General features: G+C 66.9%; 1 protein-coding gene across 6 annotated transcripts; it reads right to left on the minus strand.

Annotated features, from left to right (window-relative positions):
* Positions 1-387: 387 nt before the first annotated feature.
* On the minus strand, positions 388-18,511 carry ARHGAP44 (Rho GTPase activating protein 44). 6 transcript variants are annotated; one of them, XR_009960304.1, is made up of 22 exons: positions 18,447-18,511; positions 10,758-10,797; positions 10,320-10,424; positions 10,147-10,223; positions 9,946-10,057; positions 9,391-9,467; positions 8,789-8,900; positions 8,240-8,308; positions 8,020-8,101; positions 6,945-7,072; positions 6,717-6,828; positions 5,942-6,023; positions 5,503-5,583; positions 5,159-5,272; positions 4,873-4,964; positions 4,598-4,781; positions 4,434-4,451; positions 4,113-4,322; positions 3,751-3,839; positions 3,482-3,640; positions 3,260-3,383; positions 1,476-1,565 (listed from the first exon to the last, which is right to left on the minus strand). XR_009960304.1 is itself a non-coding variant. In XM_062591567.1 (21 exons), the coding sequence occupies exons 1-21, from the start codon at positions 18,497-18,499 to the stop codon at positions 1,423-1,425; spliced, it is 2,358 nt and encodes a 785-aa protein (XP_062447551.1). In that variant the 5' UTR covers positions 18,500-18,511; the 3' UTR covers positions 388-1,422. The 6 variants fall into 6 exon arrangements, 5 of the variants coding, with proteins under 5 accessions (XP_062447551.1, XP_062447552.1, XP_062447550.1 ...); XM_062591567.1 differs by having other exon boundaries at positions 388-1,565; positions 3,260-3,640; positions 4,598-4,778; XM_062591568.1 differs by lacking the exon at positions 3,260-3,383 and having other exon boundaries at positions 388-1,565.
* Positions 18,512-18,967: the final 456 nt, after the last annotated feature.

The raw sequence follows: 18,967 nt of genomic DNA on the forward strand, positions 1-18,967 counted from the left end.
CTCGGGCCACGGAGGTCTAAAAAGCTCCCTGCAACGGGCACGCAGAAGCACTTGCTTCTTTGCATTAAAGCCGCTGTCAGCTAACGCCGCAATGCCGGCGGCACGGAGCAGGGAGCAGAGGGAGCCGAGGCCGGCGCGTCGCCTGGGGAGGCGCGAGCGAAGCCCGACCCACTTGCATGGAGACGAGCTCCGCCGGCTCCCCAGCGGCACCAGGAGAGGCGCGGGCGGAGGCTGGAGGCTTGCATTTTGCTCAGGAACCAAACAAAATTGCAGGAAAGCCAAAAGCTCGCGCTCTAAATCCGGGCCGCTTCCAACCCCTCCAGGCTGGCCCCCCCCCTCGGCCCGCTGCAGCCCCAAAGACTTGAAGAAACCCACGGTTCACGGTGATTTCGACAGCAATTTGCACATTTATTATTTCAGGTGATGGTGCCCTCCCCCTTGCCCGTCCTCCCCGGATACAGGTGGGGTGATGAGTCACATCATGACCTGCAGAAGCTCTAACGTCCTAACAACTCGCGCGGACCGCGGGGAGAGAGGTTTCGGCTCTGTAACACATAGGCTGGACGTGGGGTCCGGGAGGGCCGGGAACGCTAAGCATTTCGATTTACATTGTACATTTGTACACCAGATCTGATGGAATGGCTCAAATAAAACAAATATATATATATATATATATATTTTTATATATACAAATATATAATATATATATATCTATGCTGACAGATATATATATATCTCTCATCTCTTTTTGAAAAGGATAAAAGGTGACTTTGTCTCTGCATGCACAACCAGAGCCTCTCTCCACGCCACCCCGCCACAAAGACAGGGACCGAAGGGTGGGCGCCGGAGGGGTGCCGGGAGCGGGCGTCCTCACCGGCGGGCGCCCCGGCTCGGCCGCCCCCCCGTCCCAGCCGCCCGCCCGCCCACACGTTATTGCTATCAGACCCCGGCCCCTCCGGCGCCCCGGACCCGCAGTCACCTCCCTGCTAGGCAAAACCAGCGAGCGCCCAAGCGGAGAGGTAGGAAGGGGAAGGAGAAGCGAAAAAGAAAAAGAAAAGAAAAAAGCAAGCCCGAAGCAAGGCCCCGGCGAAGGGCGCTGCTTTGCTTTCCCGCGGCCCCGGCAGGGCTCGGCGGCGCCATCCTGCAGCGCCCGTTCGAGCAGGTGGCCCGGGAACTGCCGGATTCCCGAAGCCGGAGGAGGAAGGTGGGCAGCGAAGGCCCCCGCTGCCCCGACCCGCGGAAACGCTCCGGTCCCTCGGCCCGGCGCGAGAGGGAGCTTGGGGCGCGCGGCGCCGGCCACCCGGGAACGGCGGGGAGCGAGGCACCGAGTCCGAAAGGCCGAGTCTGGATAAGGCGAAACCAAAGGGAACCGTGACGATGGCCCCCGAGCAGGGCCTGCTGCCGCCGCCGCCGCCGCGTGCGTCATAGGGCCGTGCTTTCCGATTCCTCCTCCTCCTCCTCCCGCGCATCGATGTTCCCCGCTCCCGAAAGCCTCGGCAGTGGCTCCCGGCACAGCGCGGCGTCCGTCTCTATGTGCACGGAAGGGACATCGCACCGGAGCCGACCTGCGGGCACGCACGAAAGGCAGAGTTAGGGGGCACCGAGGAGGCGCCGGGAGAGGGCACGGCTTTCCCGCAGCCGCAGCACGCCGCGAGCGCGGGGCTCTGCGCCCGCCGGCCTCGTCGCGCCCCGCCGCCGCCGCCACCGCTGCCGGCCCCGTGGCAGCTCTCCGCCCGCGGAGCGCAGCGGGCGAAAGCCGGGCGCTCGGCTCCGCGCTGCTGCCGGCAAGGGGGAGGGAGGGTCATCGCCGCCGCGGCGCGCGTCCCAAACCGCCGAGCTGAGGCCACCGCCAGGCTCCTTGCCACCCCGTGCCCCCGGGTGAGACAGACAGACGGATTGGGTGGGGGCTTTCTGCTTCTTCGGTGCCGTAGCTGCAAGGCCAGCACCGGAGGCCCGCTCTCGGAGCAGGCAAGCAGAGCAAGTCGAGCTGCCTGGCAAGCCCAGCGTGGCGCCCGGCACGGGGCGTTAGCAGGACAAGCCTGCGGGCGTCAGCGGGGTGAGTGGCGCCCAGGAACCACAGCGCTCGCCCCGCAAATCTCCCCGGAGCCTGCGCGCCACTGCAGCCTCGCACAGTGGCACAGCAGCAGCAACCCACTGCAACCTCGCACGGGCACAGCAACCCACTGCAACCTCGCGTGGGTACAGCAACCCGCTGCATCCTCGCACGGCCACAGCAACCCGCTGCAACCTTGCACGGCCACAGCAACCCACTGCAATCTCGCACAGGCACAGCAACCCACTGCAATCTCGCACAGGCACAGCAACCCACTGCAACCTCGCACGGCCACAGCAACCCACTGCAATCTCGCACAGGCACAGCAACCCACTGTAACCTCGCACGGGCACAGCAACCCACTGCAACCTCGCATGGGTACAGCAACCCGCTGCATCCTCGCATGGACGCAGCAACCCGCTGCATCCTCGCACGGCCACAGCAACCCACTGCAACCTCGCACGGCCACAGCAACCCGCTGCATCCTTGCACGGCCACAGCAACCTGCTGCATCCTCGCACAGCGGCACGGCCGCAGCAACCCGCTGCATCCTCGCATGGACGCAGCAACCTGCTGCATCCTTGCACAGTCGCACAGACACAGCAACCCGCTGCACCCTCACATGGTGGCATGGCCACAGCAACCCACTGCAGCTTCACATGGCCACAGCAACCTGCTGCATCCTCGCATGGCCGCAGCAACCCGCTGCAGCCTCGCACGGCTGCATGGCCACAGCAACCCACTGCATCCTCGCATGGCCACATGGACACAGCAACCCGCTGTACCCTCACATAGTGGCACGGCCACAGCAACCTGCTGCAGCCTCGCATGGTGGCATGGCCACAGCAACCCACTGCATCCTCGCATGGCCGCAGCATCCCACTGCATCCTCGCATGGTGGCACGGACACAGCGACCCACTGCATCCTCGCATGGCTGCGCGGACACAGCAACCCGCTGCATCCTCGCACGGCGGCACAGACACAGCAACCCGCTGCAACCTCGCATGGACGCACAGACACAGCAACCCGCTGCATCCTCGCATGGACACACGGACGCAGCAACCCGCTGCATCCTCGCATAGCGACACGGACGCAGCAACAGGAGTGGGCGGAAGCGAGGGGCAGGGGAGAAAACAGGGGAAAACCCCCTGCCGGAAAGGCGGCAGCGAGGGAGGCAGCAGCGCGGCGCTGCGGGCGGTTGTTACCTGTGCACCCGCTGTCCCCGGGGGCCGCGCCGTCGAGCGGGCCGAGCTCCGCGGGCCGAGGGCTAGAGGCGGACGAGGCGGCCGTGGGAGGCTGTGGCGGTGGCAGCGTGGGCCTCTGCCGCGGCTTGGGGGTGGGTCGAGATTTGGTTAAGGTGCTCAGCGGGGGAGGAGGAGGAGGAGGAGGAGGAGGCAGGGGAGGTGCGGCGGCTGGGGACAGCTGACCTGAGGCCAGGCAGTAGCCTTGGGGGCAAGCGAGTCCGTAGGGCGAAGGGGTGCTCGGAGGGGTGGGGGACGGGCTGGCGGGCGATGGCGAGCCCGCCGACGGCTCCGGCGTCCCGCCCGGCTGGCCGAGGGGCGTCCGGGGCACCGGCTTCCTGGACGCTGCGGGGGCAAGGGCACAGAAACGCCTGCCAGGGCGGGCGAGCCGTGGCCGGCGGCCGCGTCCCCGCGGCAGCCGGGCGAGCGCGGCCACCCCCGGTGGCGGCACCCACCTTTGCGCGGCGCCTGCGGGCTCTGCTCCGCGGCCGGGGCCAGGCTGCCCTTCTGCTGCCCGGGCGAGAGCTCCTTGGTTTTTAAAGTGCTGGGAGGAGCAGAGAGGAAAAAAATAAAGTAATAATAATAAAAGAATTAAATATAAAAATGTGAAAATAAATAAATAAAAGCATTGAAAAAGTAAATAAAAATAATAATAACAAATGAAAGGGAAAAGCAGAAGGAAAAGGAAGGGGAAGCAGCCGTCGGGGCTTCGCAGCACTCGTGTCCCCCCCTGCCCGCCCCGCCGGCGCTGCAAAGCCGCGGGGCGCCCGGCTTCCACCTTCGCGCTGCCGGGCGCCGCGCGCCCCTCGGGACTCACCCGGCCCGCTCGGCTGCCGGCGGGAAGCCGAAGCTGCTCGGAGCAGGAGGAGGAGGGCCGGCAGCGGGGGAGCTCGGCAGCGGCGGCTCGGGAGCGGGCGCCGGGGGGCCGGCGGCGAGCTCGGCGGGCGGCGGGGCGGCGGGCGCCTTGCGGGGCGCCGGGGCGCCTCGGCGGGCCACCCACGACGTGTCCATCACCCGGACGCCCATGCTGCGGCGGCGGCACGCGGGGACAAGCCGTTAGTGCCGAAACCCAGCACCCCCCCGCCCCGTCCGCCCGTCCGCCCGCCTGTCCGCCCGTCCGTCCGCGCGGGCGCCCTACCTCTGGATTTTCCTGAGGCTGCGGGGACAGAAGGGGACAGCGGTCAGCGGGGAGGGAAGCGGGGGCGGGCGCCGGCGGGGCGGCTCCGAGCGAGGCCGCGGAGGCCGAGGCCGCTCCGTCGCCGGCGGCCGCGCGGCCGGAGGGCCGGCTCCCGCCGCCCCTACCCGTCCTTCTTGTAAAACTCCAGCATCATGTTGTCCGTGGCCACGCTGAGGGGCCGCCGCGCCGGGTCGTGCTGCCTGCGGTCGGCGTGCTCGGCGTCCGGGGCGGGCGCCGGGCCGTAGTTGGCGTTGTGGTTGGCGTGCGCGGGGCTGCCGAAGCCGCCGCTCACGTTGAACTCCACGTCTGCTGGGGAGAGCGAGAGGGCCGCGGCGTGACGCTCCGCGGGGCGCGCCGCCCGCCCGGCCCCGCCGCCGGCCCCGCCGGGCCTCCGCCGTACCTCCCGGGAAGAACCAGTCGGCGTGCTGGATGAGGGGCTCCAGGATGCCCACGATCTGCAGGGACACCGTCGTCATCATCTCCGTGATGTTCCTGCAAGGCAGCGGCTCAGCGCCCGCTCCCGGCGCGGCGCGGCGAGGTTTTAAAGCCAACTCGGCGCTAAAACCGCAGCATTTTACGGCTGCCGCGAGCAAGCGGCCTCCCTCCCTCCCTGCCTCCCCGCCCCGCGCCAGCCCCCACCGCAGAGAGCGGCGGGGCCGGGCCGCGAGGCGTCACCCCCCCCTTACCCATCCGCCTGCGGCCAGAGCAGGTTGGGACCCAGCACGATGGCCACGTTGCTCGGCGTCATCTTGTTGGCGTCCTGGTGCTCCGTGAGCCGCGCGAGGAATTTGATCAGGTATCTGGAAAGAGAGCGCCGAGACGCGCCGACGGCGCAAAGAGCCCGGCGGGGGGGCCGGGGCGTCCCCCCACCCCGCGCGCGCACCCCGCTCCCGGGGCCCCCGCCGCGTCCCCCGCGTCTCCGGCGAGGACGACGGGCCCCGGCTGCCTCGTTCCCGAGCGCCCCGACCCCGCCGCCCTGGCGACGCCCGCCGGAGGGCTGCGCGGCGCCGGGCGCGTCCCGCGCGCTCACCTGAGGTTGTTGTAGTTGGCCTTGGGCAGCTTCTCGCAGGCGCTCCAGAGGGCCTGCAGCAGCCTCTCCTGCTCCGGCATGCTGGCGGCGGGGGGGGACGAGCGGCATGAGCGCCGGGCCGGGCCGAGCCGGGCCCTTCCCGGCCCCTCCGGTCGCGCGGAGGGCGCGGACGCCCCTCCAGGAGCCCCGTTCCGGCGAGCCCGGCCTCGCTCCACGGCCCCGGCGCGCTCCCGCCGGCGGCATGCGACAAGCCCTCGGCGGGGACGGAGCGGGGGGCGGCGCGGCACGGCGGCTGGGCACGCGGACGACCCCGCATCCCCGCCCGGGGCGAGACGCCCCCTCCTCCTCCTCCTCCTCCTCCTCCTCCTCGGGCCAGCCTCACCCCGAACGCCTCGTGCCCCCAAACTCCTCGCCCGGCGGAGGCGGGCGCGACGCTCACTTGGAGGCCTGGATCCACTCGTCGTAGAGCTCGAATGTCATGAGCGGCTCCGGCAGCTCCCGCAGGTAGGACTTCAAGGCTCCTAGGGCGCAAGGGCGGGGGAGGCTCGCGGGGGCTCCCCGGCGGGTGCTGGCCGGGCTGCGTCCCGGATGCTCCCCGCGTCCGGCGCGGCGCCGAGCGATCCGCAGCGACCGCCGCGTTTCCGCCCGTGCCGGTGCCCTTCGCGTCCTTCCCTGCTCTCCGCTCCCGCCTGCACCCCCGTGAGCCGTGAAGCTGCTCCCCCGGCTCTCATTTCGGTCCAGGACGCTCCCAGGATACTTCTCTCTGCTGTGGCGAGATGCCCCCCCGCCGCCGGGCTCAGCCCGTCTCCCCGCTAAGGCCCCGACGCGGAGGTTTCCGTCGCAGTCCGGACGAGTCCCACCTCGCCGGCAGCGCCGAGAGCCGGAGGGAAGAAGCCGACTTGCGCGGCTCCGGAGGCGGCTAGCCTCCGTCCTCGTCGCCGCCTCCGCAACGGGAGCTCGCGAGCTCGACTACAACCGACGGGGACCTTCCCGGCCCCTCCTCGCGAGCCCGTGGAGGAAAAGCCCTTTTATTAATTTTGGGGGGGGGGATTTTGCGGTGCGTGACGGAGGGGAAGGCGCCCTGCCTGTCCAGGCCCGTGCTCGCAGCTCCCCGGAGCCTCCCTGCGGAGGAAGGAGCCCAGCGGGGCCGGGCAGCGCTGGCGCGTTCAGGCCTGCAAGGGGAATCGCACGCTGCCCCGACCGCAGACCTTTACCTGCAACGGCGTGCGGGTCGGCCGAGTACTCCTGCACATCCACGATGCAGCAGTCCAGGGCGGCCTTGAGCTTCTTCAGCTTCGAGGCGGAGGGAGCCACGCGGAAGAGACCCTTCGCGGGAGACACAGGGAGCCGTGAGCCGCCGGGAACGCGCCCGCGGAGGTGCCGGGGCGCGACGCGAGCGCAGCCCCGCTCGGTGCGGCGCGGGGCGCCCGCGGCGGCCTCACCTCCTCCTGCATGCCGCACTCGAGCAGCATGGTGACGCACGCCTCGACGGGGAAGGCGATCTCCCGCCCGCTGACGGCCAGGTGCTCCTCCAGGGGCTTCCCGAAGGAGGGTTTCTCGATCCAAGCCTCTGCGGCGGGAAGCGGAGAGTGGGAGCGACCAGCGTCCGAGCGGGCGCCCCGGGGACGCAGCTGCCTCCGCTCTCTGCTCCCGTTCCCAGAGCTCCCCGCGTGCTTTCACCCCAACACCCCATTTCCCAGCACTCGCTGCCCACATCGTGAGCCCCCCCACCCAGCCCCAAGTGCATCATCCGCTCGGCCCCAGAAATAACCCCCCTGAAAAGCCTCCCGCCAAGGGAGATGCCCAGGAGACGAGCCTGCCCCAGGGCTCAGGGTGCTTCCAGCAAAAGAGAGCAACAGGGCAAAGCCGGGACCGTGGGAGCCTCGCAGCGGCTGCACGGGGCCCGGCCCAGGGATTTCTTCCGGAGGCTTATTTGCAAACTGCAAATCCTCAAATCCTCCAAACAGGGTCTGCAAATCCTCAGAACAGGGGCTGGAGCGCTGCTGCACCCGGTTGGGGGGAGGCATCGCACAAGAGAGGTGTCGCAGCGAGAGCGCAGATTTGCCCGAGCAAGCCGGCTGCTCCGAGGACTTGACTGTGCGAATGCCTCGACGCACAAATTCGCATCAGCAAAACGCTCTGTTCAGAGGTCGCTGAAACCCCACGGCCCCCCCGTTTCTGTCCCTGCGACCCGGGAGGCGTGCTCTTAAAGCATCAAACCCAAGCGAAAGGCCTGCCGGTCAGCACGCGGGGCGCTTCAAGGGGTCGGAACAACGCTTTCCCGGGGAGCAGCCGTTTGCAAACATTCGCATTACTTCCCCCTAGCCTTTAACTCAAAAGGAAATTTAAAAATTAAACTGCTAAAATCGCTTCCTGCCCAGCTTTAGCGGCAGCAGCATCCAGCACGAAAGCCGCTCGCGCTGCTCCGCAAGGGCGACGGCTCGGTGACGCCCCGGCGTTCCTCTGCGCCGGCCTCCGCAGCCGGGGAGGGGGGGGGAAAGGCCCCGCGGCGCTTACCCTGCTGGGCTTTGATCTGCGGCAGCACGTTCTGCAGAAGCGCCAGTGACTTCCTATGGTACTCGGCTTGCACTTCGATTAACTGGTGGGGAGGGGGGCAGGGAAAAAAAATAAAAGGCCGGGAGCAGCTTTGGCACCGGGACCGGCCGGGGCTCAGGGGCCGCCGCTCGGCCTCGCGCGCGGGGCGGGGAGGACGGAGCCGGCGGCCGGCGGCGCTCACCGTTTGGAAGTAGTTTGCATAGTCTATTTCTTTGGCCACAAAACCGTACATGTCGGCGGAGAGCTGGTCCTGCGGGGAGCACGGCGTGAGCGAGCCGGCGGCCGGACCCACCGCGCGTTGAAGCCGACGCTCGCCCGTCGCTCGCCTGCGAGCGGCTCGTTAAACGCGCAGCAAAGCGCGTCGCGCCTAAGCAACGAGCCCAGCTGCCCCGCGCGGGGCTGCGGTAGGATATTCAACCCGCGTGCGAAGCCGCTGGAGGGGATGTTCCGGGATTCATCGCGTTTTCTGGCGGGGAGGAGGAGGGCGTTTGCTCTGAACGGCAAAGGCCGCGCACCGCCCCGGCGCCTACGCTTCTCTGCCGGCACGCTTTCGAAATACGCGGGAACGGCTGCTTTCGGAGAACGCTCCTTCGGTGCCAAAACCGGGGCAAAAAAAAAAAAACGCCGTCGGCTTTTCAAACCGCGGCCTGGACGCGGGAGGCTGGGAACGTCCCCGGGACGCCGGGCAGGGGGCACGCGGCGCCGCGGGACGGGAGAGCGCGCCCGGTACCCTGCAAATCTCCACTCGGTTCGCCGCCTCCTCCATCTCCTCCCTGAGCGCGTCGGCTTTGGCCGGCTGCAGGTTGCTCGAGGAACCCGACGACTTGGCGGATTGCTGCCACCTGCGGACGGCGGTGCCGGGATCAGGCCCCCACCCCGGGCCACCCTAGAGCCCCTCTTGCCCCCCTTCCTCCCCTCCCCTGACAGAGGGGTGAAAAAGCACCGGGGATGGCTCGCAGGGGCCGGGGGCAATCCCCAGTGCTGGCCCACAGCCCGCCACGGGGCAGCCGCTGCAGCCCAGCGACGCTCCGCGGTGGCCGGGTCACCTGGCTCTTCACCAGCATATAAACATTCACCAGGATGGAGAAAAGACGGGAAAAAAATAAAGCTTTGTGCCAGAAAAAAAGATTTTTTTTTTCCTGGAGTGCACATGGAAAGAAAAGGACTCTGCATGTTTTCCAGGCTCAGAGCAGAAAGTCCCTGCAGCTTGAGCTTTGCACGGCTCCGCGGGCTTTGCACCCAGCCACGGGGCTGGGATTTACGATCCTAAGCGGCGGCGGGGCCCCGAGGCCGCCCTGCCCTCCAGCAAACAGCTCCGCTGCAGCCGCCTACCTTGTCCTCGAGGAGTCCATGTCCAGCACCAGCTTCGCCAAGTGCTTCCGCTGTTTCTGGATATTCGGGATCTCCACCTGCGGAGACGCAAGGGAAAAAGGGAGACCGCGGGCCGGGAGAGGCGTCGCTCGCTCCCCGCTCCGCTGGCCGGACGCCCGCGCCGGTGAACCCAAATCCGGAGCCTCCGAGACCTCTGCTGCGTGGGGGAAGGCTCGTGCGGGTGGCCCGGGTCCCGGGGGCGTGGGGGGTTCGAGGCGGCAGAGGCTGCGACGTGTTCAAAAACGGTTATATATTAAGCCTGAGCTACTTAGAAATTCGGCGCCGGTGTAAGCGGGTCAGGTAAGGACGCGGCTCCTCACTTAAATAGAAACACCGCTCCGATGGCGGCACAGCTCCTTCCTCCTCCGCTTCCCTGCCCACGGACGTGCCAAACCCCCCGCTCAGCCCCACACGCTGAGGGTGGGGGGGAGGGGGAAGAAACGCCTCTTTTTTGTGCCAAAGGCCCTGCTTCGCTCGGGAAGCGGGGGGAAGCGCTCGGCACCGCCGCCCACCCACCTCGGCGAGCGCGAAGAGCGGCTCGATGACGTCCCGCTCCACCTGCAGCTCCAAGTGGATGAGCTCCTGGGCCAGCTTGTCCTCCGCCTCCCCGCACAGCTTGAGCATCTTCCTGCCAAGGGACGGAGCGGGCCAGCGGGTTGGGCGGCGGCGGGACCCCCGCGGCGGCGGCGGCGGCGCAGGGGTGCCGGCGCCCCTTACCCCAGCAGGGACTCGTCCCCCAGCACGGCGGCTCCCTCCGTCAGGCACTGCGCCAGCGTCGTCAAAGGCAGCTTCTTCTGCAGCGGAGCGGCAGCGTGAGGGCGGGCGCGCGGTGGGCACCCGGCCCGCCGCCGCCGCCGCCGCCGCCGCCGCCGCGCCGGGGCCGCCCTTACCGAGCGCTTGTCGGCGTCGGCGCCCTGCTGCCCCTGCAGACACGCCGTCAGCTTCTTGTGCGCGCCGTGCGAGACCTGCTTCACCAGCTCCAGCCGCTTCTCCACCTGCGCGCGCGGCCGGCCCCGGCTCAGGGCCGGCCGCTCGCCCGCGCGCCCTCCCGAAGGAGCCTCGCTGCTTTTTGCAGGGGGGGGGGATTTCTCCCCCTCCCCTTTCCCCCACCCCCCCCCCCCGGCTCCGTTGCGGTAAGCCGGAGGGAATACGGGCTGGAAAGGAGGCAACGGGACACCCCCTCTTCCCCCTACGGAGGCAACCGGCTCTTTGGGGGCTCTTCTGCCGGGAAACCGCTGCGGCGGCGGGAGCCAGGCATGGGGGGTGCCCAGGCAGCCGCTGGGGCTGCCGGGGATTTTGGGGCCCCGGCCGCGGGAGGGTCGCTTTACCTGCAGAAGATCCTCGCCCAAAACTTCCGTTTTCTCGGCCCTGCAAGGAAAGAGAGAGAAAACCGGGTTGCTGGCGAAGCTCCGGCCGGGAACTGCCCGTTTGGGCCGGCCGGCTCCGATCCTTCCCACGCGGGCTGCAAACGCCGCCGGCGCCGCCGGCGCCGCTCCGGGCTTCGCCGTGCCAGCGAGCCCGCGTCGCCGGCGCCAGCCGGACGCCCCCGAGCGATACCTGCCGCCGCAGAGCTTGCGCCAGCCTGACCGGCGGCGCTCGCCGGCGCCAAGGAAGGAAAATTAAAACATCGCTATGAAACCGGCCTTGGTGGTGCAAACACCGGGCGAGGAACGGGAGGAAGCAGGACCCGCTGCTGGAGAGCGCGGGTCTCCGGCGCTGCCCCGTGCGGGGGGCACGGGTCTGCTCGAGCCGGTTCCTCCTCCCTCCCGGGAAAGGGAGGCAGCGCAGGGGCCCGGGCAGCGGCGGGGAGCAGACCCGTGCCGTTCCCCTCCGGAGAAACGCTGCAGCCCCCGTCAGCCCGCCAACGTCCCGCGCCGCCGCTGTGGCCCGAGCGGTTGCAGAGAGCTCGGCCGCGCCGCGGCTCAAGCGGGTAGCAGGGCGGCACCCAGCCCTCCCCGCTCGCAGCGGGCCTGGATTTTGCTCCTGGAGGGATTTAAGCAGAATTCCTGCATCAGCAAGCAAAGAGACAGCAATGAGCCCAGGCCCCTGCCTCAGCTCAGGGCAGAGCCCCAGCCCGGGGCAATTTGGGTGTTTTCTTATTTATTTTTAACTGTTATCATGGCATGGGGGTGGTTTCAGGCTGCTCTTGGCTTTTGCTGCCGTGTTTAAAGCCGGGGAGGAAATGAACCTGACAAGCCCCTGGCGAAAGGCGCTAGAGATGATTAAAGTCCCCAGGACGGTTTTGCACAGCACTGTCCTCCGAGCGCAGGGACGGGCGAGCGGCAACGGGGAAACACAGCGCATCACGCACGCGCTCCCTTCCTGCCAGCAAAAAGACGGAGAAACATTTTTGTGTTGTTGTCATGCTTTACCTCAATTAAGTCAGGAATTGGAGGAAAAGAGAGAAAAAAAGAGAAAAAGCTACAAAAAAATCAATGCCTCAACCAAGCAGCTTGGGTCAACCGGGCTCCTGGGGAAAACGGGAGTTTTTGCAAAAAAGGATGAGCCGCTCCCTCCTGCCTAGGATGCATCCGGGTCCGTTCGGCGCTGCCTTGGACCCCGTGGCAAATCTGGGTGCTGCGAGCAAGCCGAGGGGCCGGGCTGGGTGGATAAAAGCGGATCCGGCACCCCTCGTCGCCTCGTGCGTTTGTACGCAGCTCCTTCTGCTCCGGAAAGGCCGATCCGCGCTGCTTGCAACCACCTCTCTGCAAACCAGCACGAGCCCCCGCAGGCACCGATGCCGTCTTCGTTAGCCAGCGGGATACAGGATCGGCTCCCGTCCCTCCGAGCCGCTACGTTCATTCCCAGTCTTGGCTTTTCCAATCTTGGTGCATAACATCTGTAAAGCTGCTCGGGGTCAAGATGCACCCGGGCGGTTCGGGGTATGGTGAAAGCGCGCAGGAAACCTGCTCTCCGACAGGTTTCCGTTAGCCAACGCGTCCTGCCGGAGCACAGCGAAAGTGGGAATACCGCCAGGCTGGGCCACCCCATCCTGCCAAGGCCTCTTTTTTTTAAAAAAAAAAAAAAAAAAAAACCACCTAAAACGTGGGAAGGGAGAGGAGCTCTGTTCGCCTTTCCAACGTGACCCTTTTCTCCCGGATGAGGAAGACGAAGGCGGAGACGAAGCAAGGCGGCGGCGCAGGCGAGGACGCGGCCGCGCACCGGCTCCCGCCTCTGCATCAGCTTCGGCTGCTCGGCCGAGATGCTCCGGGTGCGAAGCGGGCGCAGGGCGCCTCGACTCAGCCGAAATGGACTGCTGCCTTCCAGAGCGTACGCACGGTCCCACGGACAGCGGCTCCGCTAATTTTCCGCCACCCCGGCTCAAGCCACGCACTGCTTTCCCACGACGCCCTCAAAAGCAAAACAATCCTCCCATGTCTCTATTTGCTCCCATCTGCAGCGGTCTGGAAATTACAGAAGTGCGAAAACTAAATCGCACCTCCAAAACGTACAGGGAAACACAGAGGAAAATAAAAAACTGTTTCCAGACGGTGCTTTCACATGTAAAGATTATAAGGAAAAAATAACGCTGTCCTATGCGGTAATACAGGATTGCATTGCAGCTCCTCGGCAAAGCGTCGCGCAGAGGAGGGCAAAGGAGCGCTGCGGTTCCCCGTGACACTGCTCGCAGCAGCCTCCCGAGCGTCTCTTCTTCACACAAAAATAAGGAAAGAAAGCTAAAAAAGCCACGCGGAGGGGAAGGCAGCGGTCGGCACGTCGTAACACGGCGCAGCGATGCCCGCGGCGGCGGCGATGGGGAGAGCTGCCCGCCGTGGACCCGCCGTGGCACGCGCGGCCCGGCCGAAAGCGGACAGCACGACGCTTTCGGCGCTTTAGCCTTTCCTTTAGGCGAAGGACTGCACGCGCCTCCCCTTCCCCTCAGCACAACGCTGGGCAATTATCAGCCTCGGTCATCAGCCAGACACTTGGGTCCCCGCAAACCTCCGGGAGAAAAGGGCCAACTAATACAGAGCGTTAAAAGCAAACAAGCGGGGGGGGGCTGCTACAATTTGGTTGGTACGCACTTCTCCAAAAGCTAATAGCTACCGGCAGAAATCAACACCAATCAAGCAAATTAATTTGGTTTCCAAATAAATACTACATAATTTTCCAACATGAAATTGTGCATTGACCCTGGTAGCTCCAGTAAGCTGTCTGCTTCCCAAGAGCAGCTCCAGCTGCCAGAAAGCAACGTTCAGATTTCTACCCTGCAGCTGTATCGTACGGCAAACGTTTGTCCCGCGAGAAACCAAGGCTCAAGGGCTTCCCTGGCACGGACCCCACTCTGACCCCAGCGCTTGGGGCAGCGCCTCGGAGCCCGCTTGGCTCCAGCTTCAGCTGAGCCCAGTCCTGCTGCAGGAGCAGCTCCAGTTCTGGGGAGGGCAGCAGGAGCTGCTCCTCCCTATGCCGTGCACGTCCATCCGCAGGCAGGGCACGTTCATCCTCATGCACGCTCACCCCTGTGCATGGCCATCCCTGCGCAAGGCCATCCACGCACACGTCCATCCCTGGACACACTCACTCTTGTGCATGTCTGTCCCTGTGCAAGTCCATCCACGCGCACATCCATCCCTGGACAACTCACCCCTGTGTATGGCCATCCCTGTGCAAGTCCATCCATGTGCACGTCCATCCCTGGACACACTCACCCCTGTGCATGGCCATCTCCATGCATGTCCATCCCCGGACACATTCACTCCTGTGCAAGTCCATCCATGTGCACGTCCATCCCCGGACACACTCACCCCTGTGCATGGCCATCTCCACACATGTCCATTCCTGGACACACTCACCCCCGTGCATGTCCATCCCTGGGCACGTCCATCCCCGGGCACACTCACCCCTGTGCACACTCACTCCCGTGCACGCTCACCCCACCAGCCACCTCACAGCATGTGGCCTCCCCGTGCCGCCAGGAGCTGGGAAGCAATCTGGTCCCTTCTTCAGGCCCAAAGCTTAAGATTGCTGCTAAAAAGCTGTTTTTCCTCTAGCCAAGACATTCACAAATGGAGTCTGCTTTCCCAAGGAACAGCATTTCTCCAGCATAGAAACTGGGGGTGAACGAAAGCCCCCCGATACGTGCAGATGGGGTGAACGAAAGCCCCCCGATACGTGCAGATGCAACAGAGACGCTCACCAAGACGACCTGCTCCCTGGGTGAAGCTAATGCTACGGTTAAAATGCTCCAAATATCCAACACGAGGAGCCATCAGCACCTCAGTCCCACCAGCTTCGGGCAGAACCTGGAAGATCGAATTCCCTTTGGCAGCTTTGAAGAAACCCGCTCCGTGGCGTGCAAAGGAAGGAGCGCTGCGCCCCACACGCCGGCCTGCCCGGAGCCTCGCGCGAACAACGGGACCGCGAGCCCGCGGGGACCGCGAGGAGCCGTGCATTTCTCAGCCGTCGCTTTGCAAGCTGCAGCCTCAGCAGCGTGGCCCTGGCTGCTTCCCCTCCTCCTCCTCCTCCTCCTCCCCCTCCTCCTCCAGGCCCCGGAGCGATAACTGCTGCTGCAAACAGCCTCCCCCAGCCCTGCAGAGCGGTGTTCGGGGCTGCAAAGCTGCATCCAACTCGGATCCGAGCCCGGACGCGAGATCTAGCCCATCGCGGCCTTCGCACCTGCGTATCTGGAGAGAGCTATGAAAAGCAGCGCCGCCTCGACTGTGACCGTGAGCCAGCAAAATGCAGAACGCCATCGGGGTTAGCTGCAATCCCGTGCAACCCTCAAGCGCTTCGGCGCTTTTCAGCACCTCGGCTGCCATCACGGGACCCGAAAGCGCTCCGTCGAGACGCCAGGGCCTGCCGGCGCCGAACCTCACCACGGGAGCCAGCCGGGCAGCGCGAGCCGCGGTGCACGGCTACAGCGCAGCCGCGGGAAACGGCTCCGTGCTCGGTGGTTTCCGTCCGGTGCGTGAGCTGCCTGCTGCGGCCGAAAATCCAGCCTCGCAGCCGAGCGCCGGGGGAGGGCGGCACGCTCAGACCGGCCAAGGACGCCGCCGCGCTTCCCTATCAGCCGGCTGCCAAGGACGGCGCGCGCGAAGCCGAACGAAAACGCTCCCCCTCCGCCGCCGGCACCGGGACTCGAGCGCTGCCCCTGCGCCACGACGGCTCCCGCTCCCCCCTGCCCGCACGCCGGGCAGCTCGGGGTTCATGTGCCATCTGGGAACAAACCATTCTGGTTCCTCCACGAATATTGCATCGCTCGGTCTTCCAGCGCCGGAGGCTGAGGAGGAGGATAAAAATATCCGGCTGCCTTCGTGCAGCGGGCTCCGGGGAGCCCCGAGCCCGGCCCTGCCTTTCGCCCTTGCAGGGCTGCTGCCGGGTCCCAAACCACCGAGGATAAACCGGGGCTGTAGATTTAAGTGCACACGTGCAGCGCTCAAGGAAAAGCATCGGCCTCGGGAAGCTCCCGTGAGCTTGCAGCAAAATCCTCCCTTTTCTCTTCCCCCCTAAATCCCACCAGTAGGTTCCCGATCTCTTGCTGGGCCACTGGGGAACCTCACGAGGACGCAAGCACCCGCTTTCTTCCCGACTGGAAAGAAAAAAATTATTTAATAAAAAAAAAAAAAAATGCATTCAGACATTTCTGGAAAATTCTCGGAGCTGTTCCTGCTCCGGGAGTGGGAACGGCCGGGGTGCCGCGCGGATGCTCCCGCTCCCTACGGCCGCAGGTGGCTCGGGGACAGCCTGGAGGCGGGGGCAACGGCGCCAAAGCCCAGCACCCTGCCGCCAGCCCACACCGGGATGAGGGGACACCCCCCCCCCCCGCCCCGGCTCCCTCCCCACGTTAGGTTTTGCGGCTGCCGGCAGAGCCCCGAGCAAGGTTTTCCCTTTCGGCCGCTGCCGCCCGGCTTTGAGCGGGTTGGGGCCACCGGCACGTAAGGAAAAGCGATTTCCCAGCCAGGTGCTGCCTGGCGCGGCACGGCCGGCTGCAAACCGCTGCCCCCGGCCCCCCGGCGCCTTTTCTCCGGCGTGGGGATATTGGTGCCTTCGCGGCACCATGGGGACGAGAGCAAGCGGCAGCGGGCTGCAGCATCACGTCCGAGGGGATCCCCAATTCGTGGGTCATTGAAAATGCGGCCACGAAAACTAAATAAAAAGCAATTTTGCACCAGTAATGCGGAGGGGAAGGCGGCCGCTAGCTGCAAGGGAGGGAGGGGGCGAGGCGCCGAGACCCCCGGATCCCACCCGCGCCCATCGCCGCGCTGAGCAAGGGGGGCTCCGACTAGGACGGCGTCAACCCGCTCGGCAACCAACCGCCGCGTGCGAGCACCGGCCGGCGCCGAGCCGAACCCGGAGAGCAGACGGGGCTCCCCCGGGACCCCCAGGGTAAGGTCCAGCTCCCGCCAAGGTCCCGCAGCCGCTCCGGGTCAGCGCCAGCCTCCCGCCAGCTGCGGCTCCTCCTCGGGGGCTTTGCAACCTCCTCCGGTTATTTTAAAAGCAAATTAAGCCTGGCACCGATGCAAGAAAAAAATAAAAATAGGGAAAAAAAAAAGAAAAAAGGCGACGCACGCGCGCCCCGGCGAGCTAATCCGAAGCAGGGCCGCCAGGGGCCGGGCTCGCCGCGGCTGCCTGCACAGCGGGACGAGCGGCGGCTTGCCGGCTGGAGCAGGAATGGCGAAGCTGGGATGCGGGCGGCGAGCGAGCATCGCCGGCCGCCCCGAGGAGACGGCGCTCCGGGCAGCGGGGAGACGCGACGCCGAAGCCCGTCGGTCCAGGGAAGGGCTTTCGGTGCCATTGCGCCCCACGAAATCCGCCCCCGGTTCGCTCCCCCCCCCCCCCCCGTGCCATAGCTGCCCCACTGCGGCGAGGTGCTTCCATCAGGAAAGGGGGGGGGGCGGGAAAGGGAAAAAAATAATCCGCCTCCCCCCTCCCCCCCAACCATAAACCTTTGCAAAATCGCTGGGAATTAGACAACAACAATAAACAAACTCATGTCTCTGGACGCGGGCCCAGCGCGTGCATCCGAGCGCGCAGAAGGTTCCCAAGCCGCCGCGCTCCCCAGCAGACCCCCGGCGGGGCACAGCGGGCACCCCAGCACCCCCCCACCACCACCCAGTGCAGCTCCGAGGCACCGCGGCAGCAGCACCTGGGGGTGCTGGGGGGAGCTGCGGCACCCCCTCACCCACCGGCAGGCTGCTGTATGGGCAAGGGCAGGGGGGCAGGAGGCAGGCAGGGGGGCTGGAGGCAGGTGGGGGGCAGGGTGCAGGCTGGTGCAGGGGGCAGGGTGCAGGGGCAAGCGGGGGGATGGGGGAAGGCTGGTATGGGGGGCAGGGTGCAGGCGGGGAGCAGGGCGCAGGCTGGCGTAGAGGGGCAGGGTGCAGGCAGGGGGCAAGATGCAGGCAGGGGGCAGGGTGCAGGCTAGTGCAGGGGGCAGGATGCAGCCAGGGGGCAGGGTGTAGGTGGGAGGCAGGGTACAGGCAGGGGCCAGGGGGCAAGATGCAGGCAGGGGGCAGGGTGTAGGCAGGGGACAGGTTGCAGACTAGTGCAGGGGGCAAGATGCAGGCAGGGGGCAGGGGGCAGGGCGCAGGCTGGTGCAGGGGGCAGGGTGCAGGCAGGGGCAGGGGGCAGGCAGGGGGCAGGGCGCTGGTAGTGCTCAGGCTGGTGCAGGGTGCAGGCTGGCTCAGGGGGCAGGATGAAGGAAGGGGCAGGATGCAGGTGGGGGGCAGGGCGCAGGTAGTGCACAGGCTGGTGCAGGGTGCAGGCTGGCGCAGGGGGCAGGGTGCAGGCAGGGGGCAGGATGCAGGCAGCGGGCAGGGTGCAGGCTGGTGCAGGGGGTAGGGTGCAGGCAGGGGGCAGGGGGCAGGCTGGTGCAGGGGGTAGGGTGCAGGCAGGGGGCAGGATGCAGGCAGGGGGCAGGATGCAGGCAGGGGGCAGGGTGCAGGCTGGCGCAGAGGGCAGGATGCAGGCAGGGGGCAGGGCGCAGGCTGGTGCAGGGGGTAGGGTGCAGGCAGGGGCAGGGCGCGGAGGGGCAGCGGGGCGAGGGCGCAGGCGGCGGGGCCGCGGCGGCCCGTGCCTACCTGCCCACGGTCTGGTTGGCGAGCTGCCGCATGCGGTTGAACTGCTTCTTCATGGTGGCGGCGGCGCGGCCGCCTTCACGCGGCGGCGGCGGGCGCGCAGCGCAGAGCCGCGGGCGCGCAGCGCAGAGCCGCGGGCCGGCGCCGCCGCCGCGCCTCCCGCATCCTCGCCGGGCTCCGCGCCGCGGCCGCCGCGGGCTCCGCGCCCCCCGGCCGCGGCGGCGGCGCTGGGAAATGTAGTCCGGTAACCGCGGCGCCCGGCGGGGACGGGGCGGCCTGGGCGCCGCCGCTGCGCAGCGCCGAGCCCGGGCGGCGCTTTGCGCGGCCGCTGCTGTGCGCTGCGCTGCGCTGCGCTGCGCTGCGCGGGGCGGGCTGCCGCTGCCCTGCCGCGCCGCCCCTGCGCGGCCCCCGCGCTGCCCTGCCGGCGTTTCTGAAGGCGACTGCGCTTCTCCGTCTCCTCGGGAGGCTCTTGGGTTGCAATAAAAAATAAATAAAATAAATAAAAAAATAAAAAAGGCGCCCAT

This window comes from Rhea pennata, chromosome 19 (genome assembly GCF_028389875.1).
Source record: "Rhea pennata isolate bPtePen1 chromosome 19, bPtePen1.pri, whole genome shotgun sequence".
NCBI lineage: Eukaryota > Metazoa > Chordata > Aves > Rheiformes > Rheidae > Rhea > Rhea pennata.

Bases quoted from the DNA above. Each gene is read 5' to 3' on its own strand.
- ARHGAP44 (XM_062591566.1), bottom strand. From the start codon at position 18,499: ATGAAGAAGCAGTTCAACCGCATGCGGCAGCTCGCCAACCAGACCGTG. The intron at 6,829-6,944 runs GTGAGGCCGCCG...TCTCCCGCGAAG, and splicing joins AGTGCGGCATGCAGGAGGAG to GGTCTCTTCCGCGTGGCTCC. The intron at 4,782-4,872 runs GTACGGCGGAGG...CGCTCTCCCCAG, and splicing joins CGACTGGTTCTTCCCGGGAG to CAGACGTGGAGTTCAACGTG.